Source organism: Prionailurus bengalensis, chromosome D1 (assembly GCF_016509475.1).
Source record: "Prionailurus bengalensis isolate Pbe53 chromosome D1, Fcat_Pben_1.1_paternal_pri, whole genome shotgun sequence".
NCBI classification, from domain to species: Eukaryota; Metazoa; Chordata; class Mammalia; order Carnivora; family Felidae; genus Prionailurus; species Prionailurus bengalensis.
This window is the reverse complement of record NC_057346.1, coordinates 99967356-99988414: the sequence shown is the minus strand read 5'-3', so window position 1 is coordinate 99988414 and position 21059 is coordinate 99967356. Positions and strand designations below refer to the sequence as shown.

The window sequence follows — 21059 nt, the reverse complement described above, 5'->3', positions numbered from 1 at the left end:
ATCAGGGGAGACGAGCTGGTGGGATTGGCAGGGCCCTGTCACCTAGAGTGTCTCAATACTAGGACCCCCAATATTTCAAGCGTCTGCTCTCTATTTAAGACGTGCTGCTCTCCAAATAGATGTCTATATAAGACAGCTCTACATAAGGTGCTTGGGTGGCTCAGTTGGTTGAGCGTCTGACTCTTGGTTTCAGCTTGGGTCGTGATCTCAGGGTCCTCAGGTCAAGCCCTGTGTCAGGCCCCACGCTGGGCACAGAGCCTGCTTGGGATTCTCTTTCTCCCTCTACTGCTTGTACTCTCTCTCTCTCTCTCTCTCTCTCTCTCTGAGAACCTACTGCTTTAAGTAAACTTATGTTCAAAAATTTTTAGGGGCGCCTGGGTGGCTCAGTCGGTTAAGCGTCCAACTTCAGCTCAGGTCATGATCTCGTGGTTCATGGGTTTGAGCCCCGCATCGGACTCTGTGCTGACAGCTCAGAGCCTGGAGCCTGTTTCGGATTCTGTGTCTCCCTCTCTCTCTGCCCCTCCCCAACTCACGTTCTTCTGTCTCTGTCTCTCAAAAATAAATTTAAAAAAATTAAGAAAAAACATTAAACTTATATTCAAAAATTTTTTAATCTAAAAAAAAGAAGGGCAGGTGGCTTGGGTGGCTCAGTTGGTTGAGTGTCTGACTCTTGGTTTCCTCTCAGGTCATGATCCCAGGGTCGTGGGATCGAACCCCACGTCAGTCTCTGTGCTGAGCATGGAGTCTGCTTAAGATTCTCTCTCTCTCTCTCTCTCTCTCTCTCTCTTTCTCCCTCTGCCCCTCTCCCCCCTTGCATGCTCTCTCTCTCTCGAAATAAAAAATAAAATAAATTTTAGAAAAGATGTTGCCCTTCTCCACAGTGTCTGGCACTAAAGCACATTATTAGGAACCTTTCCAAACTGGGAAGGGGATTGGAATTGGGACACTTTTTAAATGTTCAAGGGTCAACTCCTGTCCCTGGTGGGTAGTGTGCCATGGAGCAGGTGGACACAGCAGGGGTGACCTCTTGCTTTTCTACATCTTCTTCAACGCTGAGTTCTAACAATCCACCGAGGTAGGTAACGGTACTCTTGCCCAAAGTCACACGGCCCACACAGCTAATAAATGGCAGAATCAGCCTGGCTCCAGAGTCCACGCTGTTCCCCACTACCCTATGCTGCCTCCTAACAACCCTGTGAGTTAGGGTTTATTAGCCTATTATTATCCTCATCTGACACGAGGAAGCTGAGGCACAGGGGTGAATCACAAGGCTCGGGTCATACTGTGAGTAAGCACTCGGTGTTGGGGACAGTGTGGGCATGTGCGTGTGTAAGAGGCCTCCGTGCAGTGCCCGGAGAATCACAGAAACAAATCCTGGGGGAGGGTGGGTCTAGGGGGAAGGTTGCGATGGGGAGGGGCAGGGCTTGGGGCTGTCTACCCGCCTCACTTCATCTCTGCTTCCTCAGCCCACCTCTGGAGGCAGCTCCTTGGCCAGGCTCCGGGGAGGGCCTGTCCTGCCAGGGGAGTTGGGGCCAGTTTCAGAGGTGCCGAAGAAGAGACACCCACGGGGCTGCCCAGGGAGCAGGGTGCCTGCATCCCTGGGCAGCCAGCTCCCAGCTTGGGGTGGGTGCAGCAGAGGCCCGCGTGACATTGTGGCTGACATTCCTCAGCAGCCACGTGGCCCCAACTGGCAGGGACAGCTGCGATCAGGGGCCGCACCAGCTTTGTTCCCAGGGTGGCGCCCGCTCTCCATCCAGGCCCTGCTCGCCTCCTGCCTGGTGCTGCTTTCCTGCCCGTGGCTCCGTGGGCAGCCGGCACCGTGGTCCCCGCCATGAGTGCCTAGAAGCCCGCAGCCACCAGGATCTCTCCGTGTGCCGGGCAGGGCTCTGGAAGGATGGGGCAGGACCAGACGAAGCAGCAGATCGAGAAGGGGCTCCAGTTGTACCAGTCCAATCAGACAGAGAAGGCGCTGCACGTGTGGATGAAGGTGCTGGAGAAGAGCGCGGACCTCGTGGGGCGCTTCCGCGTGCTGGGCTGCCTGGTCACTGCGCACTCGGAGATGGGCCGCTACAAAGAGATGCTGAAGGTGGGCCTGGCTGGCTTCCCCCCCCCCCAGCCCCGCCCCGGCTCCCGACCCTCCCGCCTCCTCAGACTCCCCTGCGTCCTGTGGGCTAGCAGCACGACCCTGTGGGGGGCTCTGAGTCCCATCTAGGGCCCTGTGGCCTTGAATTTGGGTGTCTGAAACAGAGACCGAACTTCTTAGCTTCAGAGTTCGGGGATCTCCAGGCCAGGTCTGAGAAGGCTCCAGCCTTCCCATTTGGGATTCCGAGTCGGAACCCCAGGGGACGTGGAGATCCAGGTTTGGGGCCGGGGGTGGGAGGCCCATGTAGCCTCGGGCCGAAAGGTGAAAGCTATGGATCTGAGTTTGGCTTCAGGGCTGACACTTCTCGCCTATGGCTGGGGAGCAGAGAACTCGTCTGAGGCCGGGCTGGGTCCGAGCCGGGGGCACTGGGTCCTAGGCCTCGGCTGTGAGGCAGGGAGGAGGTTTGGGTCGGAGGCTCAGAGTCCAAGTGGAAGCCACCTGCCCCCACCCTCCTGGCAGTTCGCTGTGGTGCAGATCGACACCGCTCGGGAGCTGGAGGATGCTGACTTCCTTCTGGAGAGCTACCTGAACCTGGCACGCAGCAACGAGAAGCTGTGTGAGTTTCACAAGACTGTCTCCTACTGCAAGACCTGCCTCGGCCTGCCTGGCACCAGGGCAGGCGCCCAGCTCGGAGGCCAGGTCAGCCTGAGCATGGGCAATGCCTTTCTGGGCCTCAGCCTCTTCCAGAAGGCCCTGGAGAGCTTCGAGAAGGCCCTGCGCTATGCCCACAACAACGATGATGCCATGCTCGAGTGCCGTGTCTGCTGCAGCCTGGGCAGCTTCTATGCCCAGGTCAAGGTGGGCCTGGGCCCGGGGGAGGGAGGGCGGCGGAGGGCTCTGGTCCCCTGACACCCTCGCACAAGCCCCGCTCTCCATTCAGGACCTCGCTGAGTCCTCCCACGTAGGAGAGTCTGAGAGGGACGGTAAAGACTCACCAGGAAGGGCAGAGACAGAATTCAAACCTTGGTCTGTCTGCCTTCCTGGGAAATGGGAGGCTCCTGTGTGAGGACAGGCCAGGAAGCCGCACTGCCGTGTGTTTTGCTGTGTGATCTTGGACACAGCACCTTTCCTCTCTGAACCTTGGTAGGTGCAGCTATAAAATGAGGGAGAATAGGGCCCACCCTCCAGCATGGTTATAAGAATTCATTCATCAAATATGTATTGCCAGGCTCTGTTGGCTTGGGATGCAAGCAGGGAAAACAACAACAAAGCCTCTGGCCTTGTAAAGGTTGCATTTTAGAAAACGACAAATAAACACCATTAGTAAGTCAATCATACAGCATGCTAGAAAGTGCTTAGGAGAGGGGCGCCTGGATGGCTCAGTCAGTTAAGCATCCGAACCTTGATTTCGGCTCAGGTCTTGATCTCTCAGTTTGTGGGCTGGAGCCCCACGTAGACTCCGTGCCGACAGTACAGAGGCTGCTAGGGATTCTCTCTCTCTCTGTTTCTCTCTCTCAAAATGAATATGTAAACATTAAGAAGAAGAAGAAGAAGAAGAAGAAGAAGAAGAAGAAGAAGAAGAAGAAAAAGAAGAGGAAGAAAGTGCTCAGAAGAAAGGAAAGAAGGAAAAGGGGGTGGGAAGTGCCAAGGATGGAGTGTTGCAGCTTCAAATAGGGTGATTGGAAGGCTTCATAGAGGTGGCATCAGCCTGGTGATTGGAAGCAGACGAGAGGGTGAGCCATGCAGAAATCTGGCAAAAGCATGAAAAAGGAGACAACAGCTAAAGCAAAACCCTGCTCTGGGCGGGGCAGGAAAGGGAAGTAGCTGGCATGTTCCAGGGCTGATGGAGGCCAGCATGACCGCAGCAGGTGTGTGAGAAGGAGGTAGGAGGTGGTGAGGTCCAAGAGGTAAGGAGGGGGGAGGGGAGAAGGCAGACTGCGAATGAACTGATGGGGGCAGTGAGCACAGGCTTCTTTCTGGTCCAGTGTCGGTTCTCCTGGGACCCCAAGGCATCCAGGCTGCTCTTGGCCCACGGGAGCGGGGGGGAGGGGGGCGTTGATGCCTGGCATACAGTAGATGCTTAATAAATCTGGGGGTAACTGGGTGTGTAAATGCTGATGAACTGGAGGTGGGGTGTGAGGAGATGAGAGTCAGCCAGGACAACACCGAGGATTTTGTTTTCGGCAACTAGGTGTATGAAGAATCCATTCAGGGCCACCTGGGTGGCGCAGTGGGTTAAGCATCAGACTCTTGATCTCAGATCAGTTCATGATCTTGTGGGTTAGTGGTTAGAGCCCCACATGGGGCTCTGCACTGATGGCCAGGGGCCTGCTTGGGATTCTGTCTCTCCTTCTCTCTGCCCCTCCCTGGCTTGTGCTCATGCTCTCTCTCTCTCTCAAAATAAATAAACTTAAAAAAAATTTTTTTGAAGAATCCATTCAGTGAGATTTGATAGGATGGGAGAGGGACGAGGTGTCTTAAAACCTTTTTTATTACAAAGAAAATTAACCATATAGGAAAATAGAATACTATAATGAATCTGCATATACCCACTTAGATTTAACAATTATTAATATTTTGCCATAGTTGACTTACATATTTTAACTGAAGTGTTATGATATGAAATTAGAGATATCGTGGTATTTTACCCCAAAGTAGTTCAGTATGTATCCCTGAAAGAAAAAAAAAGACATTTTCTTATATAAGGACACTTTCTTACATAATCACAATTATAAATTTCTCTGCTTATGCTGAAAACACGCCTTTACCCTCAGCTTCTATAAATTGGAACACAAGTAAGAGGCACATGTGCAGCAGGAATTACGTCCCTTAAGTCTTTTCCAACAGAAAATTTCTCCCCTTTATTGTCTATGATTTAAAATGTTTAACAAAGTTTTATTTATTTTTGAGACGGTGGGGGGAGGGGCAGAGAGAGAGAGAGAGAGAGAGCGAGACAGAATCTGAAGCAGGTTCCAAGCTGTCAGCACAGGGCACGATGCAGGGCTCGAACCCACGATCCGGGAGATCATGACCTGAGCTGAAGTCAGATGTTTAACCGACTGAGCCACCCAGGTGCCCCTTTATAATTTTTATCGAAGAAGGCATTCATTGCCCTGTAACACGTTTCATCTCACTGTCCCATTGCTTCCGCAAGGAGTCCTTTGACTTGGTTTTTTTCTCTCCTTTGCCCCCTGGGAACTGGAACTTAATGACTTGGGAAGAGTCAGGTCACAGCTTTTTGGTAAGAAGACTGTGTAAGCCCTGCTGCTCACCTCGTGTTGTATCAAATCCGATAGAGGGGGCGACAGCCTGATCCCTCTGTTCGAGGGGTCGCATTTCTCTTTTCGTGACCAGCAGGTGAGCTTGGGGTGTTGACACTGTGGCTCCCTGTGAATATTCAGTTCTGCAGTAACATTTTCCGTAACGGTTTTAGCATCCAGTGATGTTTGTTGCCTGAATCACTTCTCTTATTTCAACTGTAGTGAAATGGCGATTTCCAAGCTCTTACCATTCCTTCTATAATTGCTGCCCGGATTTCTCGGGAAGGACGAACTCTCCCCCTTCACGTGGGGCTAATTGGCTCCTCCGAAACACAGCTCCTACAGGGAAGGTGGAATAAGTAGCTTCCTCTTTCCTTTCATTACCACTTTCGTAATAAGGAATCGTTGTCATAGCTGCCTTCAAGGATCAGATCACTTATTTGTTTTGCTTTCTTCTTTTGGAGTATCATTATAAAATCCTGGATTTTAAAAAAATATTCAATAGTCTTCAGTTAATTTCAATATTGTTCTTTGCAATGGTCAAATTATCTTTTTTTTTAATTTTTTTTTTTTTTTTTTTTTTGAGACAGAGAGAGACAGAGTGTGAGCAGGGGAGGAGCTGAGGGGAGGGGGACACAGAATCCCAAGCAGGCTCCAGGCTCCGAGCTGTCAGCACAGAGCCCGACGCGGGGCTCAAACTCACGGACTGTGAGATCATGACCTGAGCTGAAGTCGGACGCTTAACCGACTGAGCCACCCAGGCGCCCCTACAAGGGTCAAATTATCTTAACTTTAGTTACCAGAATTCCTTCACTATGGCTCCTGTGTCCTTTTGGCAAGACTTCATTTATTTTTTATTTATTTTATTTATTTATTTATTTATTTATTTTTGAGAGAGAGGGAGAGACAGAGTGTGAGCGGGGGAGGGGCAGAGAGAGGGGGAGACACAGAATCCGAAGCAGGCTCCAGGCTCTGAGCTGTCCGCACAGAGCCCAACGCGGGGCTCGAACTCACAGACCGCGAGATCATGACCTGAGCCGAAGTCGGATGCTCAGCCGACTGAGCCACCCAGGTGCCCCAAGACTTCATTTAAACACTGAAAGTGTTCTTGTTTTCTGGAAGAATAAGCTGTCTCAGGCTCATTTTGTATATTTGCTGCCCCAGACCTGGAATTAGCCATTTCTCTGGGCTGTTTTTAGTGGGAAATTGTATTAAAGACCAAACGTGGGTTCTCAAGGTGCTCATTGCAACTGGGTTGTCATGGCTTCTAAATCTTTTTAGTTGCCAAGACAACTGAAGTTTATGCTAATATTTGCAATTCAAATCTAATGTTTCAGGATTTTCCGTAATTTATTTTCTTTTCTCTTAGGCTGAAAGTGTTGACTTTTAGCAACATAATTACGTATTTTAGCACACAAAATACACAAAGTACTTTCAAAAGACAATACCAATATTACTTAAAAGAAAAAGACAACTGAAAGATGTTTAAGATTTCTTTGCTGTTTGGGGCGCCTGGGTGGCTGAGTCGGTTAAGCATCCGACTTCAGTTCAGGTCATGTTCTCGCAGTCCATGAGTTTGAGCCCCGCGTCGGGCTCTGCTGACAGCTGGGAGCCTGAGGCCTGTTTCAGATATTGTGTCTTCTCTCTCTCTGACCCTCCCGCGTTCATGCTCCGTCTCTCTCTGTCTCAAAAATAAATAAAAACATTAAAAAAATTAAAAAATAAATAAAAGATTCCTTTGCTATTCTTTTGTCTTTATCATACATTCTACTACAGATGAACTGTCCAACTACATATATACCAAGGTCATCTGAAATAATTTTTTCTGTGTGGTTATGTTAATATAATACATTATAATGTAATAATATATTATAGAATTATATATAATATTATATTGCAGTATCATTATAATAATAGTATAATTAAACATTATAATTAATTAGAATATTAGTATGATGATACGCAATTAGGGTCATTTATTTTTTTTTTCTTTTTAAATTTTTTTTTTTCAACATTTATTTTTGGGAGAGAGAGAGACAGAGCATGAACGGGGGAGGGGCAGAGAGAGAGGGAGACACAGAATCGGAAACAGGCTCCAGGCTCTGAGCCATCAGCCCAGAGCCTGACGCGGGGCTCGAACTCCCGGACCGCGAGATCGTGACCTGGCTGAAGTCGGAGGCTTAACCGACTGCGCCACCCAGGCGCCCCTAGGGTCATTTATTTAAATTTTCTTTTTCCTTTTCTTTCTTTTTTTTTTTTTTTTAAGAGAGAGAATGTAAGTGAGGGAGAGGGGTAGAGGGAGAGAGAGAGGAAATCTTTTTTTTTTTTTTAATTTTTTTTTTTAACGTTTATTTATTTTTGAGACAGAGAGAGACAGAGCGTGAACAGGGGAGGGGCAGAGAGAGAGGGAGACACAGAATCTGAAACAGGCTCCAGGCTCTGAGCCGTCAGCACAGAGCCCGACGCGGAGCTTGAACTCACAGACCGTGAGATTATGACCTGAGCCGAAGTCAGACGCTTAACCGACCGAGCCACCCAGGCGCCCCGAGAGAGAGGAAATCTTAAGCAGGCTCCACGTTAAGCACAGAACCCAATGTGGGGCTCAAACCCACGATCCTAGGATCATGACCTGAGTCGAAATCAGGAGTCCAACGCCCAACTGACTGAACCACCCAGTTGCCCCCTTTTATTTAGGATTAAAAAAAAAAATTAAAAAAATTTGAAGCTATAAAACATTTACATGGCTTCAAATTAAAAAGTATCTAACAAGGGGCACTTGGCTGGCTCAGTTGGTGGAGCATGTGACTCTTGACCTTGGGGTCCTGAGTTCCAGACCCATGTTGCGTAAAGATTACTTAACTAAATAAAACTAAAAAGTATGTAACAAAATTTGTGAGGAACTGGTTTTTATTGGAGTTATCGAGAATTCTCTTTCAGTCATATTAACTGGGAGATGCTTGTTAGATATTAAGCGAGAGATCACACAGATTTTCTATGAGAAAGAACAGAGCAATGGGGCTGTAGCTGAAGGGGGACATGAGGTCAAAAGAAGGTTGTTTGATTTTGATTTATTTTCTCTAATGAGGTAAGAAACACCAGAATGCGTTTGTACACCGATGGGCATGATCGAGTTGAAAGAGACGGGGGATTTGTTCCAGAGCTCCATGGAGGGACTGACATCTGTGGGAGCCGGGAACCCTCCTCCATGGTGGCAGGAGGGAGGCAGAGAGTGGTCGATCTCGCGGATTAGGTGGAGAAGGTGGAGAGGGGAGAGTCCTTTTTGACTTTCTTCTGTTTTCCCTGAGGACATTGGCATCACCTCCTGATTTGGAGGTTGGAGGAGCAAGAAAGGACAAGGGAGTGATTTCTTTGCCTCAGTGGTCTGTTCTTCGGAGCAGACTGCGCTGGCAATCGGTCACTGAGCCTTCGGTGAGCACCTGCTCTGGGTACCAGGGGGCAGATGCTAGGGGTGGGGTGTCTGGTACTCTCCCTGCCACATGTCTCTGAAGCTAAGGGGCCCCACTGGGACCCAGTGAGGAGAATGAATACCTTCTCATTCATTCCTTCACTCAACAATAGTCATGATGTGTCTACTAAGTGCCAAGAACTGTGCTAGGCTCTTGGGATCCATCAGCAAATCAGATGAAAGTTCACGGAGCCCACACATTTGCACTGGCTGTTCCCCCTGCTGGGATCACTCTATCCCTGGATTCTCAAAGGAATGACTGACCGCTGGTGGGGCCTGTGGGTACCCCTGATTCCTGGAGAAGCCAGACCCTGGAGCCCTTGACTTAGAGGCAGCTCCTGCCATTCAGTGTGTCCCATCTTGTCCCACCTCCTCTCTGTGTCCCCCCCCCGCAGGACTACGAGAAAGCCCTGTTCTTCCCCTGCAAGGCCGCAGAGCTCGTTAACGACTATGGCAAAGGCTGGAGCCTCAAGTACCGGGCCATGAGCCAGTACCACATGGCCGTGGCGTATCGCCTGCTGGGCCACCTGGGCAGCGCCATGGAGTGTTGTGAGGTGGGGCAGGAGGGAAGGGCGGCAGGTGGAGGGTGGTGGTGTGGGCCAGGGTGTCCTCCTTCCACATCAGCCCACTGAGGGCCCCAAGATCTGCCCTTGGCCTGACTTCTGTAAGAGCCCCTGAAGGATGCGTTTATTCCACCATCCCCAAACCTCACTCCCTTCCAGGCCCTTCCCTCTGCCCACCCCATACACACCCTCTGTGGGACACTTTAAGTAGGAAGAAAGCCAGTCTCTGGAGGTCCACTGACCTGGGTTCAAATCCTAGCATTGCCACTTGCTAGCCGGGTGGCCTTGATCAAATCACTTCTGCTCTCTAAGCCTCAGTGTTCACTCCCCTGGGTGTCGCGAGGCCTCCGTGGTTCAGCGCGCGGGGCCTCAGCACGGCGCTAGGTGTACTGGGCTCTGAGGATGTTGACGATCCCTGGCCACCCTTGTCAGCGGGGCCCACTGAGCGATGACACCCCAGTGGTGGGCAGATGAGCAGGCCTGAGTGACCAGCCTCCCTCACAGGAGTCTATGAAGATTGCACTGCAGCATGGGGACCGGCCACTACAGGCACTCTGCCTGCTCTGCTTTGCTGACATCCACCGGAGCCGCGGGGACCTGGAGGTGAGGTCACTGGAGAGCGGAGGGAGGGGTTGTAGGCCTGGCCCAGTCCGACTCCACCCTCCACCTGGCTGTGCAGACAGCCTTCCCCAGGTACGACTCCGCCATGAGCATCATGACTGAGATTGGAAACCGCCTGGGGCAGGTGCAGGTGCTGCTGGGTGTGGCCAAATGCTGGATAGCCAGGAAGGCACTGGACAAGGTGAGGTCGATCTCCTTCCTACCGTTCCCGGCTTTCCCCACTGCCCCTATTTGGAGCCGGTGGGTCACCCAGAAATCTGTGGGGCTGGTTCTGGGCAGGACTCTTTCGGACACTTTGTCTGACGTCAGCCTCACCCGAATCCCATGAGGTGGGTACATTCCAAGTCATTTTCCCAACTCAGAGAAGGCCCATGAGGTGCCCAGACCCACAGCTAGTAAAGGGCCAGAACTGGGTTTGAATTCAGGATGCCTTAACTGCTTTCGTGATTTCACGACACCCAAAGAGACAGAAATGTTCTTCCTATTCTGTATCTGAGTAAACTGAGGCAGCAGGTGACTTGCCCATAGAGCTCTGTGACTGTGCTCCAGCCTCCTTCTGCTATCTGCACACACAGGGCAGCTGCCCAGCTCCCTCCCCAGGCCCACCCCTCCCTAGCCCTCCCTTTCCTGTGAGCCAGGGCCTCTGTCAGACAGCTCTGCCTGCGGCCCTGGCCCGTGTCTTCCAGGCTCTGGATGCCATCGAGAAAGCCCAGGACCTGGCCGAGGAAGTGGGGAACAAGGTCAGACCTGATTCTGTCTTCTGGGTCTGGAGTCAAGAGCCCAAGGTGGGATCTTGGGTGTGTGGGGAGGGCTGTCCTGAGAGCCCACACACGCCCTGAGCCCTTCTGGATCTCCACGAGTTGCCCCCACCCGTTCCCAGACCCTGGCTGTTTCTCTTCCACCCAGAGAGCACTTTAGAGGGCAGGGCAAGAATTCCATAGCTCAGAGGAGATCAGAAGTCCTCAGAGCTTGATGGGCATTAAAACCCCTAACAGTGGGCCCCCCACCCACTGAGAACTGGGCACACACAGGTTCTTCTGGGTATTGATCCCAGTCATCACTATCTCCCTGCAAGTTGGGTACTGCAAGCCCCATTTTACAGCTGAAGAAAGTGAGGCTCAGAGAGGTGCTCCAGGTCCCACACTTGGGACCTGGTCAGTTTTTTTTTTTTTTTTAATGTTTTCTGTATTTTGAGAGGGCACGAGCGGGGGAGGGGCAGAGAGAGAAGGGGACAGATGATCCGAAGTGGGCTCTGTGTTATCAGCACAGTGTGAGGCTTGAACTCACGAATCGTGAGATCATGACCTGAGCAGAAGTCGGACGCTCAACCGACTGAGCCCCCAGGTGCCCCGGGACCTGGTCTGTCTTAACTCCAAAGCCCATGTTCCTTCCATAGTGCATGTGGCCTCTAAAATTTAATAACTGTATCCAAACCTTTAAATGTTGAAAATAGACTCAGTGTTCCTGCAAGTCTTCTAGAAGATGTGAAATCCTCTGGGATCCGGTGTACATCCCAACTAAAATGCCAAATATCTTTGGTTTTGGCTAGATTATACCCAGTTTTACCCACATATCTCAGGTTGGCCAGAAATGCTGATGAGGTGGTGTATATATTTAATTAACAAAAACAGGACAGCAAATCAATTATTACAGAGTCCTTGCAGCAGATTTTGTCAATAAAATGCTTCAAAAACATTGGATTCCCAGCTAGTTCTAGGGGTGAGGACCACCTACTTCATCCACCTGCTCATTCTGCATGAGGGGAAACAAAGGCCCAGGGAGGGCAAGACGTTTTTTCCTAGGCCCATCAGGAAGGCCAGAACGCAGCCAGGACCGGACCCTGTGGGTCCTGACTGCCTGGTGGTCCCTTGGGGACAGCTTCTGGGGCTGGACAAGGAGGGAGACTCTCCAGTAGTAACTTGGTCTTGTCTCCTACACCCACCCTCCCGTCCCTGCCGGCCCCAGCTGAGCCAACTCAAGCTGCACTGCCTGAGCGAGAGCATCTATCGCAGCAAGGGGATGCAGAGGGAGCTGCGTGCGCATGTAGTGCGCTTCCATGAGTGCGTGGAGGAGACGGAGCTCTACTGCGGCCTGTGCGGCGAGTCCATAGGCGAGAGGAACAGCCGGCTGCAGGCCCTGCCCTGCTCCCACATCTTCCATCTCAGGTGAGGGCTCCTGGCCGGTGGGCAGGGGGCACCCAGGGTCCCTTTGGGGTACGCTAGGGCCCCAGCTGGCCTAACCACGATAGTGACACTGAACATAGTGCTTTCTGCATTCCAAGCCTGTTCTAAGTGCTTCCCCTGTATTAACTCAGTGAATCCTCCCAGCAGCCCTTTGAGGTGGCCATTATCCTCCCCAAAAAGAATTCAGAGAGGCCTCTCAAAGGCCATGAGATTCAGACACCCAGGGCTACACAGGTACCGGCCTCCATGCCGATCTCCTGATTCCTGGCCTTCTGGAAGGCTCAGGACAGAGTGCCAGGGGCAAGCAGGATCCAGGGGGCCCTACCCTCTGCTTAGACACCTTCCCAGCTCCTACAGAGGGGAGGGGAGGAGAGAGAGCCCAGGCTCAGGACGGAAGCATGGGTTCAGTGAGTGGACAGAGCCCTTCGCGTCCCCAGGTGCCTGCAGAACAATGGGACACGCAGCTGCCCCAACTGCCGCCGCTCATCCATGAAGCCTGGCTTTGTGTGAATCCCACCAGCAGTCTCGGGCTTCTGCCTCACTTCCCCATGCTCCTTCTCCACCACCGTGCGGGGGTCCCCTGACTGTCCATGCCTTGGACCCTCTTTACTCCTGGGGCAGCTGCTGGGGCCTCCTCCAACCTCAGTCAGGGCCCAGGGCCTGCCCACTGTTGCTCGTCCAGGTTCAGCTGCCCTCCCTGACTCTTTGTACTTTGCTCTTTATAGAAAAATAAACTGTTTGTACTTGACCCCAGCGATTCTGACTCTTTGTGGGTGTGCTGTGGCCAGCACAGACAGGACAGCTTCTTCTTCTCCAACTGGTCTTCTTGACTCCTGTCAGGCAACTCTGACAAGTGTGAATTTGGGGTCAGCAGCCCCTGTGCTGACACTGACTCACCGAACAACCTTGAGCAAGTCACGTAGCCTCTATGATCGTCCACACATTTATCTAAAGTGGAGAATGATAGGGGTGCCTGGCTGGCTCAGTCGATGGAGCCAGCAACTCTTGATCTCCGGGTTGTGAGTTCAGGCCCCACGTAGAGCTTACTTAACAAAATAAAGTTGAGAATGATAAGCCAATCTGTCCTCGGGGCAGAGCTGTTGAGAGGATGGAAGAAATGCTGTTATTTGCAGAGGTGGCTTGCCAGCCTGAGCAAGCAGCTGCAAATGCTGTTATTTAAAGAAATTTCTGCCTTCAACTGCTTCCAAGAAAACCATTACACAGATTCTCACTGTATAGGGGTTACTTGTGATGGTTTGACTTAAAATATACGCTTACATGAAGTACATTTTAGCGGTGCCCTGGGTCTCACCTCATGGTTATAAGCAGAGATCCTCCACAGCAAGGGACCCAGCTACAACAAATGGGTCTCATAAGATCCAGAGGTCTGCCCTACTCCTTGAAATGACAAGAGACGATTACAGACGTTGAGTCATAATGTTTTTAATTGTGGAGACTGTTGTCAATTGAGCTCTTTCCACGTGGGCAGTTCTGTGGCACCTGCTCAGAAAAGCAGCAGCGATTTCTCTTTAAAACTGATTAATGATTCTCTCAGGTGACCCTGGGCATGCCCTTTTCTTGGCTCGTTGCACACGGCTAGCCTATGTTGTCTATGGTTTGGGAGGCAGAGCCATCGCGCGAATCCCCTAATTCCTAGCTGCGCCAGATTCTGAGGTCAAGTCACCCCTTCGAACGTGCCCTTTCAATTACCGGCCAGATTAACACTACATTTCCCAGACACCCTGCAGGCTCCTTTCATTGCTCCCTCCCCTTCCGGTTTTATATCCAGGCCCCGCCCATTGCGCGCGCCGACCAATAGCGCACCCACCTCTCGCTCCTGGTTTAAACAGGACGAGGGCGGTAACGTTTCTGGAGCAGTAGGGGGAGTGAGGGGCGCGTCCTGCGGCCCGGGTTTTGTCTTTTGAATCGGAGTAGCAGATTCGCTGTGGCCGTGGAGGACGGACCTAATTCGGTTAAGAGTCAGGACTTGGGGAGAGAGGCCCGCCACTAGTCAGAAGCAGGCCTTCAGAAAGAAAGTATTAATCTCTCGCCGCAGTTCCTGTCCAGTCCGATCTTCGGTCTTCTCCTTTCAGAACATGAATCTGCTGCCGGAACTGGAGAGTCCAGTGACTCGGCAGGAGAAGATGGCTACCGTGTGGGATGAAGCTGAGGTGCGCGCTGGGAGGGTTGGGGCTCCCGGAGCTGGGGCCGGCGGGAAGACGCCCTTGGCGGGAGGGTAGGAAGTGGCTGGGGGAGTCAAGATCTAGCCTGGTCCTGGGGTCAGGGCCGCTTGGGATGTGGGCCAGGGTCTCGACTCCTTCATTCTGGTTTTCTGGGCTGGGAAGCTGAAGCTGTGAGTGGGCTCGGAGGACGCGGAATCCTTGCCCTGAGTTAAAAAAAAAAAAAAAAATTTTTTTTTTTTAACAGCAAGATGGAATCGGGGAGGAGGTGCTCAAGATGTCCACAGAAGAGATTATCCAGCGCACACGGCTGCTGGACAGTGAGATCAAGGTGGGCTCACAGCCCCAGGGGCAGCGAGGCCCCCCCCGCAGGGCAGACCCTAGAGATCCCAGCAGCTTCTTTCACTTTGTTCTCGGCCTTGCCAGGAAGACTTCGGGCCCGCAGATGAAGAAAGAAGAACTAAGCCTTAGAAGGGACTCGAAGAGGGTCAGGGTGGTGGGAGGGCAGGTCTGACAGGAGGAATCATCAGAATGCTCTTTCCAACGAGGTCTTTATTCCTCTTGAGAATCTTTCTCTTAGGAAGTCCCCATTCTACAGACGAGGAAACAGGTTTCTATTGTGGTGAAGTACCCAGCCCTTAATTAGCAGCAGAAGCTAAAACCTGTATTTGCTTGATTCAGAGCCCTGCTCTTTTTCCTCTGCTACAACTGCCTCAGGAAGTTTCCACACTGGCCTGTTTTGACCTCTGCTGGATGTGGACACAGTCAGGTTCACCTTTCAGAGAGCCTTAGAGCTGACTGGATGGGTGCGGGAGGTCCCCTTGGGCAGCCTGGGCTTCACCAGTTACAGGGTTCCAGGGATAAGCTGAGCCACAGCTGAACATTTTGCTTCCACTCGCCCTCATCCCAGATCATGAAGAGTGAAGTATTGCGAGTTACCCACGAACTCCAGGCCATGAAGGACAAGATCAAAGAGAACAGTGAGAAAATCAAAGTGAACAAGACCCTGCCGTACCTTGTCTCCAACGTCATCGAGGTGTGTGTGTATGTGGAGGGGAAGAGAAAGGGTTAGCGGGGCTTGGAGGCAGGCAGCCTGCGATGGTGCCGTTGGAGAAAAAGTGGGTGAAAGTTTTGAGGCCTAACTTGCATGTTAGAGCTGTACCTCGTGAGGCCCCCTCCCTAGTGTGCACTTCCGGGGCTCTACACACACACACACATACACACACATACACACACACACACACACACACACACGTGTGTGTGTGTATATGATATGTATATATGATATATGATATATATATCATATATATAATATATGATATATATATGATATATATATAACCTGAAAAGGCCTCAGAAGCCTCACATGTATCCTCTTTACTAGGAGGTAGAGAGCTGTGTGCAGAGAAACAGAACCTAAACAGATCTTACCAGTCCCCTGGCTTATCAGCCACACCTTTGCTGGGCTTGTGGCTAGTCTCGGGAGTGGGGTGGATTGTCTTGGCCCCAGAAGCACTGGGCTTTGGGGAGTTCAAGGGCTGAGCAGGGCCTCTTGACCTGAGTTTTTTCCCTTCCTAGCTTCTAGATGTTGATCCCAATGACCAAGAGGAGGATGGTGCCAATATTGACCTGGATTCCCAGAGGAAGGGTAAATGTGCAGTGATCAAAACCTCCACCCGACAGGTGAGGCCAGCTCAATGCTAGGAGAACTGAGGAGGGTGAGGAGTGGATGTGGGACAGGACTAGGGAGTGCTCTTGAGGGCAGTAACAGACTGCACCTGGAATTTTTCATACAGACATACTTCCTGCCTGTGATTGGGTTGGTGGATGCTGAAAAGCTAAAGCCCGGAGACTTGGTGGTGAGTGGTGTCCCTGAGCCCAGGCAGGACTTTTCCAGTGAGGTTTCTCCCACTGGCTAGCTGAGCCTCTGCCCCAGGCCCAGTTCAGTGTTGGCCCTAAATCTCAGCAGAACAGCCCAGAGAGTCCGAGCTTATCTGCTTGCTCTTCGGTTCTTGTCTTTCTTAGTCCTGTTTTTTCTTTTCACTCTACAGACACCTATCACCCAGCCAGTTAGTTAGGCCTTGAGCTGGGACAAATGTGAAGGCTTTGTGCTCTGTCCCTAGGGTGTGAACAAAGACTCCTATCTGATCCTGGAGACCCTGCCTACGGAGTATGACTCACGGGTGAAGGCCATGGAGGTGGATGAGAGGCCCACAGAACAATACAGTGACATTGGGGGCCTGGACAAACAGATTCAGGAGGTGAGGGAGGCACCGGCTGCCACTAGTAGCCTCGCCAGCCTTTTGTTTTTCTGATTCATTGATCAGAGCACTTAGTGCCAGTGTGCCTCCTGTCTTCCATCCTACGGTGGTAAGAGGGTGCCCTATGACAGTTTAGGAGGCTGAGGTCCAGAGAGATTAAATGACTTGTCGAGGGCCACGGGAAGGTTAGGGCCAGAGCCAGGACTGGAACTCAGGCTCCTGGTTCTTGTCCCAGTGCCTTTCTACCATATCCTGCTATTTCTGGAGCGACCATAGCCAGCCCTGGTGGGAGTGAGCATTCTGCATCTATTTTTTTTTTTTTTTTCAACGTTTATTTATTTTTGGGACAGAGAGAGACAGAGCATGAACGGGGGAGGGGCAGAGAGAGAGGGAGACACAGAATCGGAAACAGGCTCCAGGTTCTGAGCCATCAGCCCAGAGCCCGACGCGGGGCTCGAACCCACGGACCGCGAGATCGTGACCTGGCTGAAGTCGGACACTTAACCGACTGCGCCACCCAGGCGCCCCTGCATCTATTTTTTTAAGTTAATTTATATATATATAAAAACTTGAACTCACAAACCATGAGATCATGACCTGATCTCAAGAGTTGGCCACTGAGCTGAGCCACCCAGGCACCCTGATTCTGCATCCTTTTGATGCAGGGAAGAAGAGAGCAATGTCTCTGAATAGGAGGAGTAGGAGGGTTGCAGGTTGGGGTTGAAGTCATTAAGTGTTAGGCTCGGAGCCCTCAGGGCTTCCCTCTCCTCACCCAGGACTTCTTCCTGGCAGCTGGTGGAGGCCATTGTCCTGCCAATGAACCACAAGGAGAAGTTTGAGAACTTGGGGATCCAGCCTCCAAAAGGGGTGTTGATGTATGGACCTCCAGGTACGGGGAAGACCCTGCTGGCCCGGGCCTGTGCTGCACAGACCAAGGTGAGTGCTTTGGGAGGGATGAGGAAGAAAGGGGCAGAAGCTAAAGCGTTACCAAAGGGACTCAAGAGGGACCTCTCTTGGTGCCTTTGGCCTGATATGGATCACCGTGCCGCCTCATCAGGCTACCTTCCTGAAGCTGGCTGGCCCACAGCTGGTGCAGATGTTCATTGGGGATGGTGCCAAGCTGGTCCGCGATGCCTTTGCCCTGGCTAAGGAGAAAGCTCCATCCATTATCTTCATTGATGAGCTGGATGCCATCGGCACTAAGCGGTAGGGGGATGCTGAGTGCCTCCAAGGAGATTGTTCTAAATCCTGTTTCCCTTGCTGTCCCATTCTTCCCCTGGAGCAGTGGCAGCTCTCCTCTCGTAGTTTTGCTTCCTGAATTCTCTTCTAACTGGCTTCCCTGCTGCTTTTCTCCTGACCATCTATTCTCCTCACGGCTGCCAGCATGGTCCTTTCGTACCTGCTTGCTTCACTCCCATGCACCCCATCCCTCACACAAACATCTTACTTAAAATCCTCCATGGGCCCTGCATTGCTCCTTGGGATAAATGCTGGACTTAACCAGTCCCCTGTGTGGCTGTCCCTGCTCCTCTCCACCTCATCCTGGACCTGCCTCCACCCCCACCTCTTCACAGCATCCTTCGGGTTTATAGGCCTGCTCCAGCTCTGTGCTGAGAGAGATTTTGCACTTACTGTTCCCTCTGTGGAATGTACTTTTCCCCTGGTGTGTTTTCAGCTGAGGGATACTTCCTCAACGATGCCTGCCTGGGTTTTCCCTTATGCTCCAAGTCTGGATCCCATATTTCTGAGCTATAAGCCCAGTTTGCAGTGGCACATTCATTGGTGGATAGCCCAGGCAGTGGCTAGTTTTGCTCACTGTTTTATTCTCAGCCTGGCTGATCCTAGGAGCCTCTCCAGTGTCTGACACCTTCCTTGTACCAGTCCTGGGCTGGGGGCCCCCAGTTGAGTGAGACCTTTCTCTGTCCTGGATGGTTGGGTTAGGCTTCCAGTGGGTGGAGGAAGGGAAGGCTCTCCTCGAGTTGTGGCCTCACCAGTGTCTCGGGTCTCTTGTGTGCCCCAGCTTTGACAGTGAGAAGGCTGGAGACCGGGAGGTACAGAGGACAATGTTGGAGCTTCTGAACCAACTGGACGGGTTCCAGCCCAACACTCAAGTAAAGGTGGGTATTGTCATCATGGATGGAAGAAAACAGGGTTTAGAGGGCAGGGGACCTTCGCAGTCACATAGCTAGTGCAGCTAGAGTTAGAATTGAGATTTAACACACTTGATGTGTGATCTGGACCCTGGGCTATCTCTCTGCCTGTCATGGCCTTGAGTGTTGTCTGTCTGGGAGCCCCATCTTCCTCAGTTCAAGTTGATGCTTCTCCTCTTGCTTAGGTAATTGCAGCCACCAACAGGGTGGACATCTTGGACCCCGCACTTCTCCGCTCAGGCCGTCTGGACCGAAAGATTGAATTTCCGATGCCCAACGAGGAGGCCCGGGCCAGAATCATGCAGATCCACTCCCGCAAGATGAACGTCAGGTGAGCAAGGGCATGAGCAAGGCGCTGAGACCTGAGGGGAGCAACAGAGCGGTCTCTGTGGCCTTCGTACAGTGTGCCCAGGTCTCTACCTGCCCCTTCTCCCCTCCCTGTTCACACACAACTATTCCACGTGCTGGCTTCCATTTCTCCCCGGAAGCCTGAGATAGAATCTTGCTGGGGTCCAGGCCCTGATTCTGGGTGCTCTGCTCCTTACAGTCACTCTGCCTCCTCCTCCCCCATGATCTGAAGGTGCACAGGCTTGAGGCCCTCCCGTTTCCTTGACTCCCCCGCCCCAGCAGACAAGCACAGCTCAGAATAGCTTGAGCACAGCACAGAGTAGCTCAAGGGAATTCAGCCAGGGGCCAGATGGACTTGGATTTAGATCTGTGTGACCTCTAGTAGGTGCTACAATCTGTCTAAGCCTGAGTTTTCCTCTCTCGTACTTGGGGGTAATGGCACTGCCATTCACTTCCTGCCATTCACTTCCTGGCACCTGAGACTGAAAAAGGCTGTGCTGATGCAGGGCTGACGCTACTGGAAAGAGAGGGAGATGACCATCCTTTGTCTCTACAACCTCTTGCTCCCCTGCCGCAGTCTGAATCAGTCCCTGGAATCTCAGGGACTGAGAAATCTCAGATTTCTAGAAAGCTAGACCCCCAGAAATAACCTGGTCTCTGCTTTGACCTACCCTCTTTCCTCCTGTATCTTGTACTGAGAGGAGAACAAGGCATATTGGGGAAGGGACTTGTCGACATCACCAGGCGAGTGGGCCTTGCTGCCTGATGGGGAGTGTGGGAGGACATCTCCCACCCCTCGCCATAAGTAACTCAGTCCTGTGGAATCTCTCCTCCACCCCCACACCCAGTCCTGACGTGAACTATGAGGAGCTGGCCCGCTGTACGGATGACTTCAATGGGGCCCAGTGCAAGGCCGTGTGTGTGGAGGCGGTGAGTGCTGGGGTGCGGGAGTGGGTTACTTTGAGCCTTCTTGCCCCCTTCCCTGAACAGGATGGGGCATTTGACTGGTGGAGACCGCTGGGGGGAAGAGGCTCAGAGGGCTGAGGCCTCTCAGAGCCGGGCCAGGGGTGTGGGAAGGCACCCTTAGAGCCTATGTGTCCTGGGTGCAGGGCATGATCGCGCTGCGCAGGGGTGCCACAGAGCTCACCCACGAGGACTACATGGAGGGCATCCTGGAGGTGCAGGCCAAGAAGAAAGCCAACCTGCAGTACTACGCCTAGGGGGCTGCCTGCCGCACCTGCTCCCTGGTCTCACGCTCGTTACAGTTCATAATAAAGGAAGGCTTCAGGTCCCGGGCACCTGTCTGTTTTCCCTTCCCGGGCTCTGGGTGGAACGGTGGAGCGTGTGCTCGAGGCTCCTTCCCCACGTGCTGCTGCCTGGAAACCCGAGACCGCCGTGGGCCTCACACCAGTTGTGAGGCAAGGCCCTCCGGGAAGGATAGCCTCGTGCTACACCTGCTGCGTGGGGTCTTCTGGCCCCCCCACCCCCCACTGTGTCCCTCCAGATCCTGTTCCCATTCCCTGCCCCACCTGTCAGCTCTAGAGGTTGGTGCCTTGCAGCTCCAGGACAAAGGTCCTGAACAGAAGCCAGCCTTTCCCCTTTTACATTTTTTACATTTTGGTGCTCTCATCCCTACTCCCAGGTAAAGCCAGGCTCTAGGTGTTCCTCCTTGAAAGTCCTCCCCTGCTTCCTGGCCCCTGAGCCTCCTGTTCCTCCACATGTTCCCATTAGCTCTTTTGGCCCATTTTTCTCTTGCTGAAAAATGAACCTTGAGCAAGAGCAGTGAGAGTCCTTCTAGACCTAACCTCTGGTTCTGGTGTGTTCTTCCCCAGTCCTCAGTTCTGCCGTCAGCCCCACTCCCCATCAGGCCCCTGTCCTGTTTCCTTTAGGATCTCGTTGGTCCTCTCCTGTTCACTCACCTTCCAGCTCCCCCACATCGTAGCT

The 21059-nt window shown here is 52.2% G+C and overlaps 2 protein-coding genes across 3 annotated transcripts; both read left to right on the top strand.

The window, feature by feature from the left end:
• The first annotated feature begins 1694 nt into the window (after positions 1-1694).
• On the top strand, positions 1695-12924 carry RAPSN (receptor associated protein of the synapse). 2 transcript variants are annotated; one of them, XM_043582477.1, is made up of 8 exons: positions 1696-2086; positions 2603-2941; positions 9205-9363; positions 9877-9975; positions 10052-10174; positions 10680-10733; positions 11959-12158; positions 12614-12924. In XM_043582477.1, the coding sequence occupies exons 1-8, from the start codon at positions 1895-1897 to the stop codon at positions 12684-12686; spliced, it is 1239 nt and encodes a 412-aa protein (XP_043438412.1). In that variant the 5' UTR covers positions 1696-1894; the 3' UTR covers positions 12687-12924. The 2 variants fall into 2 exon arrangements, with proteins under 2 accessions (XP_043438413.1, XP_043438412.1); XM_043582478.1 differs by lacking the exon at positions 10680-10733 and having other exon boundaries at positions 1695-2086.
• Positions 12925-14025: 1101 nt separating this feature from the next.
• PSMC3 (proteasome 26S subunit, ATPase 3) lies at positions 14026-20411 on the top strand. The gene is made up of 12 exons (XM_043582476.1): positions 14026-14347; positions 14604-14687; positions 15267-15392; positions 15935-16039; positions 16153-16215; positions 16480-16617; positions 17410-17553; positions 17675-17823; positions 18638-18734; positions 18953-19098; positions 19964-20045; positions 20225-20411. The coding sequence occupies exons 1-12, from the start codon at positions 14273-14275 to the stop codon at positions 20333-20335; spliced, it is 1320 nt and encodes a 439-aa protein (XP_043438411.1). The 5' UTR covers positions 14026-14272; the 3' UTR covers positions 20336-20411.
• Positions 20412-21059: the final 648 nt, after the last annotated feature.